We start from the raw sequence: 10,624 nt of genomic DNA, 5'->3' as shown, positions 1-10,624 counted from the left end.
AGGGGGGGGTGCATTTGAGGTGTGTGCGTCTGGCCGTGCTGGCTTTGGGGGTGCATTGCGGGGGGGGGCAGGAGTTGCCCACCCCGGGGGTGGGGATGGGGTGCAGCTCCCTGCAGGACCCCCAGGGCAGTGCCAAGGGTGCTGGGAGGCTCCCGAGCACACAGGGGGACCCTGGCGGTGCCCCCATTCCCTGCATCCTGCTGTGGACCCACAGGCAGACGCCAGAGTGGGGGTTGCTTCACTGTCCCCCACCCGCCTGCTGCTGCCACTGCTTCAACTTGCCTTAAAACCACCCCAGGAAGCCCATTCTGCCTTAATGCGGGGTACGACGGGGAGGCGTGAGCCCCCGGCATCGCCGCGCCCCAGCTCCATCCTCGCTGCACCACACTGATGGGGTTTCCCTTTGAGGTCCCAGTTACGGGACAAGGCCAGTGTCACAGCTGTCACCGTCACCAGCGGGTTTGGGGACAGCGGCCGTCGCTCCACGGCGGCAGGGGATTTGCCTTCTCAAACTGGCCCAAAAGCCTTGCAAAGGGGAAGTCCTGCTTTGGTGGATTTTGTGTCTTTTTTTTTTTTTTCAAGGGAGGAGACCTTGAGGACTCGCTGCCCCGCTTGAACAGGCTCAGGTCACCCCAAGAAATGCAGGAGGTGCCGATACATTACTCGGGTGCATCCAGACATCAAATCCCCGGGGATTTTTGGGGGGACATACGGTTGCTTTTCCTGATGGCTGTTTAATTGTGCAACAGCACTTATGACCACTGACAGCTCCTGAGATTTGTTGCCCTCACCCCATTGCTTGTGCAAGGCCAGTCTTGTACCTCGTGACTTCTCTTTTTTTTTTTTTTCCAATTTCTGAAAATACCCGAATTCCTGTAATGCTAAAGCGGGGCAGAACGAGCCGTAAAACCCGCTGAAACGGTGGCTTTTTTGCACAACCTGCTGAATTTGTTAAGATTAATGAGTGTTACTTTGCTTGGTGATGCTGGGGTTTGTTGGGTGGTTGTCTTTTAACAGCCTCCACCCAAAATCTGTCCGTCTGTCTAATATAAATTTTTTTGTAATGGGATGGAAATCTGAGCAGTGGGTTCATGCCCAGGGTGCTGGCATAGGGCTGATGCTGTGTGGAGGTGCTGCGTGGTATTAACTTTAACCTTAACATTTAACTTTATTTATGAAAAAGAAAGGGATTTCCATTAGTTGGACATGCAGAAGGTGGCAAAACCCTAAATTAGTTAATTTGCTGCCTAACAAGGCAGAAAAATACAGCATGGAGATGGCATTGCTGGGGGCCAGGGAGCAGGAGGCGCAGACACCCATTAACCGTTCTGGCAGTTGCCTCCAGATGGATCCCTGTGTCTTGTAATGCTGATTTTTATTTTATTTTTAAATTTTGTAAACCTTAAACGGGATGGAATCATCATGTTTTCTTGCTGAAGCTTTGCGGTTGGGTTTGAAGCGGGTTTGCAAGGAGCTAACTTCATCCTGCTAATTCTGGCAGGTCGTTTGCACGGCGGCCACTGCTGCCTCCTGCCTGGATGTTAGACACACACCCGGCTTCATAACTCATAACCTTGCCAAAACCACGTGGTTTTGAGCAAAATCCACCAAAGTCAGGATTTTTAGTCATACTCAGCAGCTACAAGGCAGTATCCTGCACCTTGCTGATGCCAAACGCTCCAAGCAAGGTTTTTGCACCCTCCCAGGAGCCTCCCTCAAGTCTCCTCGTCCCTAATTGCTAATTAGGAGAGGAAAATACTTGCAAAAACCAGAGATCTGCCCCTGAGATGGGTGTACAGGGACGGGACAGCTGGAGTGACGGCAGGGGGAGATTTGTGTGATGCAGACAGGATTTCTGTGCCTGGGGATGCCCCCATATAGCAAGGATGCTCAGCAAGGGTTCAGGCTGTGGGCTTGCTGTTTGGGTGGCTGCTGCTGAAAGCAAGAGCTGGAGCCTGATGCCCTCACCCCACACCACTACTGGAGTCTCTGTAAGACCTATAGCCGGAGCTGCAGCCAGCGATGCAAATACCCCTGGGCTAAAAACCTGACACATGCAGGGTGCTATTTCATTCCAACCACGAAGTCATCTCTGAATCAGCTGGGCAGCTTGGAGGAAGAAAGGAGGAAACCCCTTTGCCAGCACAGGGCCAAGCCATGAAAAGAAATTCAGTGTATTGTTCCTAATGACTACGCACTTAGCAGCATGTAATTGCAGCAAATAACCCCTCTTAAAATTGGCAGCCTTTGCAGAGCTCCCAGCTCGTTTAAATGTTGTTAAAATTGCCTTCATCTTGCAAACTGGCAGGGCTGGATGGGTTTGCCCTGCCTGGGAGATGGGTCAGGCAGCCATTGAGCCCCTGGTTCCTCTTTCCCTCTTTCCCCTTGGTCTGTGGCCTGGTGCTGCTGAGTTTTTCAGAGCTTTTCCTTCCCCTTGCAAGACCCAAGATATCCCAAAAGTTTCATACTGCAGTTCCCCCGGGGCCCTGGAGGATGTGTTTGTGGGTGGGAGGTGAGCTAAAAAAAACAGCCCCACCCTTCCCTTGGTGTAAGAGCATCTTCATCACATTTAAAACAGTCTTGTGGCAAGGGGTTGGCGACATCATCCCTCTTGGAGGGGCTTTTTTCTGTGCAAGGACTGCTCAGGGTTTGTTCCTAAGCCTGGCTAAGGGTGGGAGGGTTTGGGGTGGATATGGGATCGCTACCTGCCTCTCCCTGGGGACAGAGTCATCTTAAGTTGGATGTTGGGTTTCCTGGCTGGAGGACACCAGGCTACAGCAGTCTAGATGAGATGGGGAATACAGTGCTGTTTATTTGAAGTCTTGATGTGTTGTGTGGGTGATACAGGCATCTCCAGCTCAAACCATGGTGCAGAAGACATCAGCCAAGCCTGTATTAATGCACTTTTCCTTTGTATCTCCCTGTTCAGACTGAAGGACCTTGAGGTGGCCGAGCTGGGGGACTCCGATGTCCATGTCAAGATGTTGGCAGCTCCCATCAATCCCGCCGACATCAATATGATCCAGGGTAATGCGCCAGCTGCATCTTTTTTTGCGTATTAATTCCCAGCGGGATGTCTGGGAGGATTTGGAGCCGGCTCCTGGGCTGGGGAGGTCTGGGGTGTGACAAGGTCTACAGCTCATCTCCAGCTTCCCGACAGGGACCTACGCCATCATCTCCACGCTGCCGGCCGTGGGAGGCAATGAAGGTGTCGGGGAAGTGCTGGAGGTTGGGCGTCGGGTGACAGCTCTGAAACCCGGGGACCGGGTCATCCCGGCGGTCACTGGACTGGGTGAGTGTGTACCCCAGCCACGGCACCGCTGGCTCCGTGCTCACCCCTGAGGTCTTTCTGCATGTCCCCTCGCCTGCAGAGCATCTTCCCGGGGGATTTTTGGGATGCTCGAGCCCACCAGGAGCTGCCCAAGCTCTGTGATGGAGCAGAGAGCAAACCCGTGGTCATGCCCGCAGGCAAACTGATGCTTCAGGAGCTGGCCACGGGGATTTTGGGGGTCTCGGAGCAAAACTGCTGCTCTCCAAAGCATCGTCTTTGCTGGGTATGGGTAGAGCCACGTGCCCCTCCCGCTTACAGCAATGACATCTAATTGGATGTGACTTAAAATGGGAAAAAAGAAAGCTCCATTAGAGAATGTTGGGTGAGGGAAGCAGCAGTTGGAACCCATTTAGTGCCATATCAGCCTAATCATAAATATAATGGGCTGGATTGTTTCAGACAAGAAACATCAGGATAACTGCTGGAGCTGCACAAAGACATCTTCATTTCTCAACTGTTTATAGCTTGGTTTAAGTTTGATAATTTCCACCGCGTATTTTTATTTTTAATGTATTTTTTTTTCCAGACAAGCTCAGTACCTGATCCTGAGCCACAGCGAGAGATGCTGTCATCCTCTACAGATGCAGGGGGGGGCTCCAGGGAAGGGTGGGAGTTCCTGGGGAAGGGGCTCCTGTGCACGGGACACACGCAGTGTGAAAACCCAGAGCACTTGCAGTAGCAGCAGTAGCGATGCCATTGCTTATGCTAAACTTGAATTTAGAAATAATCTACTTTTCTATAGCATAGACCCTTTAATGGGGCTTCTGCACCGTTACGAAGCATCGCAGCAATCTGTGCTTCTCTGGAAAAAAAAAGGTGTTTTGTCACATCTACTTGGAGCTTCTTTAAAGACCTGGGATAAAGCATTTAACCTGTGCAAGGTCGTGGTTATATCTCATTACAGTTTTCTCCTTAATAGTGCTCTGATGGGAAAGCATGGGAATTTATTTTCCAACAACTGTCTCTTGTGATCCTCCAAAATGCCAATGGCCAGAAAAATTGTCAGTTCTGTTTTAGTGTAACAGCTTGTTCTTTGCCTATTTCTTCTTAAAAGGCTTTTCCTCTTAATGGGAGAAGGAAAGCTATCTAGTTAAGATCGAAATGTAATATTTTTAAACATTAGAAAAAAAGTAAATGGATGGTTGGGGGTTAAATCAGATATAAATGTAGAGGGACAAAAATCTAAGTAAATTGGGTTTGAATATATGGGCTCATCCCTAGGGTGGGGAGTATTTTCATTAGCTCTGCACACACTCCCCGTGCCCAGGGAGCCCTGGTCCTCTTATCTCTCTGGGAAACGATTAGACTTTGCTGGTGATAAATCTCAGCTGGCAGCGGGGGATCCATCCCCTGCCTCTCACAATATTTTGGCCGTATCCATATGGCACAATGTTCCGTAATTCACTCTCCAGGACTGAGACCGTGCACAGTGCGGTGATGCTGCTGCAGCCAGTGTTAAGGTTGTGGCGTGAGGTCTCACGACATTTTCCTTTCCTTGCCCACCTTCCTGCCGCGCTGCCTGTGGTGCTGCCGGCGCCGCAGGGACGTGGCGGACGCGGGGGGTGTTCCCCGAGGAGACGCTGCTGAAGGTGCCCGGTGACATCCCGGTGCTGAGCGCCGCCACCCTGAGCGTCAACCCCTGCACGGCGTACCGCATGCTGGTCGACTTCGAGACCTTGGCGCCAGGTACGGCTCTGCTGGGCGGAAGGAAATCCAGGTGGATTTTCTGATTGTTGCTGTGATGAAAATCTGGATTTATTTATATCTAGGTGACTCCGTCATCCAGAACGCCGCCAACAGCGGCGTGGGCCAGGCTGTTATCCAGATTGCCAAAGCCTCCGGCATCAAAACCATCAACGTGTTGAGGGACAGGTGGGTCCCCTGCGAGAGGAGAAGGGCTTCTGCGAGGCAGGAGCTGCCCTCGGCCTGGGCTGGAGGTTGACAGGGGGCCAGGCAAGTTGGGGAGTTGGGTCATCCTGCCCCTCCAACGCAGGATGTTCTCCTGTTTGTCCTCCAGCCGCTGCCCTGTTGTCCCTCGGCTACACCTGAGCAGGAGGGAGAAGGTGACACTGCTTTCTGGCTCATCTGGGGTTCTAATTGCCAAGCAGCTGACCATGAGCCAGCAGTGTCCCTGGGTGGCCAAGAAAGCCAACGGCATCCTGGCTTGTATCAGCACTAGTGTGACCAGCAGGAGCAGGGAGGTGACAGTCCCCTGTGCTCCGCACTGGTGAGGCCACACCTGGAGCGTTGTGTCCAGGTTTGGGCACCTCAATACGAGAGATCTCGAGGGGCTGGAGCGAGGGCAGAGGAGGGCGACGAGGCTGGGGGAGGGCCTGGAGAATAAATCCTGTGAGGAGCCAGGGAAGGAGCTGGGAGTGTTCAGTGTGAGGAGGAGGAGGCTGAGGGGAGCCCTCATCCCTCTCTGCAGCTCCTGACAGGACATTGCAGAGAGGCTGGGGCTGGGCTCTGCTCCCAGGGGATCAGGGACAGGAACGGCTGGAAACTGCAACAGGGGAGGGTCAGGCTGGGCAGGAGGAAAAGGTGTTTCCCAGACAGAGTTGTCCGAGAGTGGAACAGGCTGCCCAGGGAGGGGGGGGGGAGTCCCCACCCCTGGGTGTGTTTAAGGGCCATTTGGGTGAGATGTGGGGGATGTGGGGTAGGGGAGAACTTTGTAGAGTCAGGCTAAGGGTTGGACTCGATGATCCCGAGGGTCTTTTCCAACCTGAATGATTCTGTGATCAAGTCCTTATTTTTTTTTCACTTCCCCAGACCTGATCTTCCAAAGCTGGTGGAGAGGCTCATGGCCCTGGGTGCAGACCATGTCATCACGGAGGAGATGCTGAGAAAGCCAGAGATGAAAGATATATTTAAGGTACCTCAGTGCTGATCCCACAGGAGACACCTATGAAAGGAGGTTGCAGAGAGCTGGGGATGAGTCTTTTTAACCAAGTAATAAGTGATAAGACAAGAGGGAATGGCCTCAAGTTGCACCAGGGAAAGTTTAGACTAGATATTAGGAAGTATTTCTTTCCAGAAGGGGTTGTTGGGCGTTGGAATGGGCTGCCCAGGGCAGGGGGTGAGTCCCCATCCCTGGAGGGGTTGAAGAGTCGGGCTGAGCCAGCGCTGAGGGATCTGGGGGAGTTGGGAACGGTCAGGGTGAGGGTCATGGTTGGGCTGGAGGAGCTTCAGGGGCTTTTCCAACCGAGATGATTCTGTGAATCTGTGAGACCGCTGGGGCTGCCCCTGTGGTTCAGTGCTGCAGGGATGGTGGGAAGGACAACTGATTCTCTAGATCAGGATTCAGCCCCAGAAGTTGAGGGCTTTTGCTGCTATCGCAAGGGCCAGATCATTGATTTTAGCTCTACAGCTCTTAGCTGCCCCCACGTAAATGCTGAGGTTAAGGCAGTTGTTCCCTCAAGAACCACAGTCCCATCCTCAAAAGGAGTCCTAATATTTGGGAACCTTCCTACTAAACTCTTGCAGAGCATCCCGAAGCCCCGGCTCGCCCTGAACTGCGTCGGAGGCAAAAGCACTACGGAAATGCTGCGGCATCTGCAGTAAGTTTGGCTGGGTGGTGGCCTGGGTGTGGGCTCGGGGACAGCAGCCAGCACCAGAGGGTCCTGCTCCAGACCCCCCAGAGCGCAAGAGCTGGCCGGAGACATTAGTTAGTTGATGTTGATCATCACTGAAATTTTAGAGAGGGGAAATGAGTGGAGAAGTGGTTTTGGAAAATAGCAGTGACTTCAGGTTAACCCATAGTCACTGTGTGTCCCAAACACTGCCAGTGGCTGGAAACAAGTGAGGTCCACCCAGTCCTGACCAGGCATAACTGGTGTTTTTAGCTGCAAATTCAAGTAATGGTGCATGGGAGCAAGAGGGGAGCTCTGGAAAGTGGAGTCTGGGGGAGCCCTTGGTGGGAGAGCGGCTCCATCAGAGCAGTGGTAGGGTTGGGTGTGGCAGCGGGAGAGGTTGTGAGGCCAAAGCTGAACATGGGGGACCACATAACCAAATACCCCCTCCCTCTTCCAGGCCCAAAGGGACCATGGTCACCTACGGGGGGATGGCAAAGCAGCCTGTGACGGTGCCTGTGGTGAGTACTGGAGATGCTCTTGATTTCCCTTGGGGCACGTTGTGTAGGAGTTTCACTGAGGGCAAATGCCGGGGGCTGCCCTTGGGCCACAACAACCCCCAGCGGGGCTGCAGGCCTGGGGAGGGGCAGCTGGAGAGCTGCGGGTCAGAGAGGGACTGGGGGGGTGAGAATGAGCCAGAGTGTGCCCAGGGGGGCAAGAGGGCAAATGGCATCCTGGCTTGTGTCAGCACTGGCGTGGCCACAGGGACAGGGAAGGGATCTGAGCCCTGGGCTCAGCACTGGGGAGGCCGCCCCTCGCTGAGTGGGTTCAGTTTTGGGCCCCTCACCCCAAAAAGGCCATTGAATGACTCGAGCGTGGCCAGAGAAGGGCAACGGAGCTGGGGCAGGGTCTGGAGCACAGGTCTGCTGGGGAGCGGCTGGGGGAACTGGGGGGGTTCAGTCTGGAGAAGAGGAGGCTGAGGGGAGACCTCCTGGCCCTCGGCAACTCCCTGCCAGGAGGGGGCAGAGAGGGGGGATGAGTCTCTGGAGCCAAGGCCCCAGCGCCAGGCCCCGAGGGAATGGCCTCAAGCTGCCCAGGGCAGGGTCAGGCTGGCTCTGAGGAAGGATTTCTGTGCAGAAGGGGCTGTTGGGCGTTGGAATGGGCTGCCCAGGGCAGGGGGGAGTCCCCGGGATCCCTGGAGGGGTTGAAGAGTCGGGCTGAGCCAGCGCTGAGGGATCTGGGGGAGTTGGGAACGGTCAGGGTGAGGTTCATGGTTGGGCTGGAGGAGCTGCAAGGGCTTTTCCAACCTGGATGATTCTGGGGTTCTGTGTGCTCCGCTGCAGATGTCCCCATCCCCTCAGCTCTTGATCGGCACGAGAGGAGCTTGGCTCTCCCCTGCCTACAAATTTAGAGCCTCCAAACTTCTTTTTATTTAACTGATTGGATTCATTATGGGACGAGCTGCTTCGCAGCCCAGTGGCTTTATTTATGGAGGATTTGTTGATGGACCGATGTGAAATCCCAGCAGGGAAATGCCCCTGCAGACACCGAGCATCAAACCCACCCTGACTCCACACCTCGGAGTCGCATCTCCGCACCCCTCTGAGCCCTGGCTCCCAAATGAGAGCGCTAAGGAAGGAGCAAGGAGCCTCGCTGCCACCTTCCACGGCAGTCACACTGGGAGGGACACGCAGATCTCACTGGGTGCTCCTCTCCCTCTCTCCACAGAGCGCGTTCATCTTCCGGGACGTGCGGCTCCGCGGCTTCTGGATGACCCAGTGGAAGAAGGACCACGCAGAGGGTGAGCTGGATGGGTGCTGAGGGACAGCACTGGAGCAGCAGGTCCGCACGGGAATGGGTGCTAAACCACCACATTGGTGCCATCCTCTTTGTTCTTACTTGTGTCATGAGTGCCAACAGTCCTCGGGGAGGCTGAAACGCGGGCGGTGGGCGATGTGGCTCAGGGAGGGACCGTGGCCTGTCGCTGTGCCGGGGGCTCTTGCCCCGTCCCACGTGCCTGGGCTGGGAGCACATCACAACCCCGGGACCCCCAGGACCCTGTGTGGCTTCAGCCCAGGGCACAGCTTCAACCTGGCACGGCTCAGGTTGGGCACACACAAGGGTGAGAGCTCCCTCCTTCCCTCACAGACCAGGAGAGCCTGGGCAGCATGATGGACGCCTTGTGCCAGCTCATCCGGAGCGGGCAGCTGGCCGCCCCGGCCTGCACCGAGGTCCTGCTCCAGGACTACAAGGCAGCGCTGGAGGCCACCATGAAGCCCTTCGTGTCCTCGAAGCAGATCCTCCTCCTCTGACCTGCCAAGACCTCAGCTTGTGGGTGGCAGCGGGCTGAGCCCAGTGCTGCCCCACCACCACCAAACTTTCCCTTGCTGCCTTGTCCACAGACAAGAGATGTTTAGGGGGTAAAATACCCTCCAGATCCATTGATTTTTTTTCTTTTTGCTTTTTTTTTTTTTTTAAACTTTTGGATGCCCCCTTCGCCTCTGCAGCTTTGCATGGGTGGCAGTGTGTGTAACTGCTCCTGGAAGGAGGCTGCAGCCTCACTTTAGCTGGGGTGAATTTGGGTGCAAGAGAAAGCTCAGGGAGCCAGGGACGGTGGCTTGCTCAGCTCAGGGTGTCAGAAGAGCAGCAGTTCCCCCTCACGCCTGTTTTTGGGGCTGGGGGGGGGCTGTGCCACTGCCTCCTGCCTGGCTTAGCTGCTGTCTGTGTTGTTCTGCTGTTTGCACTGTCCCTCCAGGTGTTTTTTGGCTGCTTTTGGGTGACATTGACTTTGCAGGGTAGCACGGGGCTGGTCGCTGCCCTTCTCCCAGCTGGCACAGCCCCCCCCTGCGCTGCTGCAGCCTCTGAGCCATGTCCCCCCCTCCAAGTCTGGCAGCCAAGCTCCCCTGGGCTGGGGGCACTCCCCACATTGAATTGCAGAGAAAAAACAAGTTTTTTAATTTATTTGGGGTTTTTTTTAAATATTTTTATCATTTTTTCCCTGCCCAGCCCATGCAATGCTGCCAGGACTGGCATGGGGGCTGCCTGTTCAGCCTGGACGACAAGGGCACAAAGGGCTTTTCCAGCCCTTGGCATCACTTCATCTCTAAAATGAGTTCAAGCGAGTTAAAAAGAAACTCTGAGTTACCAAGAACCAGCCAGTGCTGCTGCACCAGTGGGAGCTGTAAGACACCATCGTCCCTTCCGGAACAGCCATTCAGCGTGGGGACAGGACTCGCCCAGCAAATAACAGCCGGACACATGTTGGGCAGGGAGGGTTTTTGCAATACCTGGACTTGAATTTAGTTTTGCTGCTGTTCCTGCTGCCACTACTGATTGTGATAAGAACCTCTTGGAAATCACTGTCTAATATACATATTTTTTTTTTTACAATGCTGCCAATAAATGTTTCTGTGCTGAGTGGGGCACGTGAGGGTGGGCAGGGGATGCGTGCCATTGAGGGTGGGCACGTTGGAAGCACCGGCCTCCCTTGCTGCCTGGCCCTCTTCCTGTCCTAAATCTCAGGGATTTTCCATCCTGTAAAGCTTTAAGTACAATTGCATGTAAGCAGTTGGCGTCCTGCTAAAAGCAGCTACAGGATGGATGTAGTTTTGGGCAGCAAGCTGCTGGCCGCTGTAGGCGAGACAGGGCTACCTCTGTCCTGTCAGTGCTCATCAGGTACCAAAACCAGCATTTCTTACCACAGATCTGTCCCCTAGGCCAAAGA

At 54.5% G+C, this 10,624-nt stretch overlaps 1 protein-coding gene across 1 annotated transcript; it reads left to right on the top strand.

The window, feature by feature from the left end:
- Nucleotides 1–91: 91 nt before the first annotated feature.
- On the top strand, nt 92–9,234 carry MECR (mitochondrial trans-2-enoyl-CoA reductase). The gene is made up of 9 exons (XM_026863460.1): nt 92–3,027; nt 3,161–3,292; nt 4,874–5,017; nt 5,101–5,203; nt 6,101–6,203; nt 6,815–6,888; nt 7,361–7,421; nt 8,629–8,701; nt 9,049–9,234. The coding sequence occupies exons 1-9, from the start codon at nt 2,787–2,789 to the stop codon at nt 9,210–9,212; spliced, it is 1,095 nt and encodes a 364-aa protein (XP_026719261.1). The 5' UTR covers nt 92–2,786; the 3' UTR covers nt 9,213–9,234.
- Nucleotides 9,235–10,624: the final 1,390 nt, after the last annotated feature.

Source organism: Athene cunicularia (assembly GCF_003259725.1).
Source record: "Athene cunicularia isolate RWA chromosome 23 unlocalized genomic scaffold, athCun1 chr23_part2, whole genome shotgun sequence".
In the NCBI taxonomy this organism is placed as follows: Eukaryota; Metazoa; Chordata; class Aves; order Strigiformes; family Strigidae; genus Athene; species Athene cunicularia.
This window is presented reverse-complemented; position numbering and strand designations above follow the sequence as displayed.

Bases quoted from the DNA above. Each gene is read 5' to 3' on its own strand.
- MECR (XM_026863460.1), top strand. From the start codon at position 2,787: ATGAGATGGGGAATACAGTGCTGTTTATTTGAAGTCTTGATGTGTTGT. The intron at 5,204-6,100 runs GTGGGTCCCCTG...TCACTTCCCCAG, and splicing joins ATCAACGTGTTGAGGGACAG to ACCTGATCTTCCAAAGCTGG. The intron at 6,889-7,360 runs GTAAGTTTGGCT...TCCCTCTTCCAG, and splicing joins GAAATGCTGCGGCATCTGCA to GCCCAAAGGGACCATGGTCA.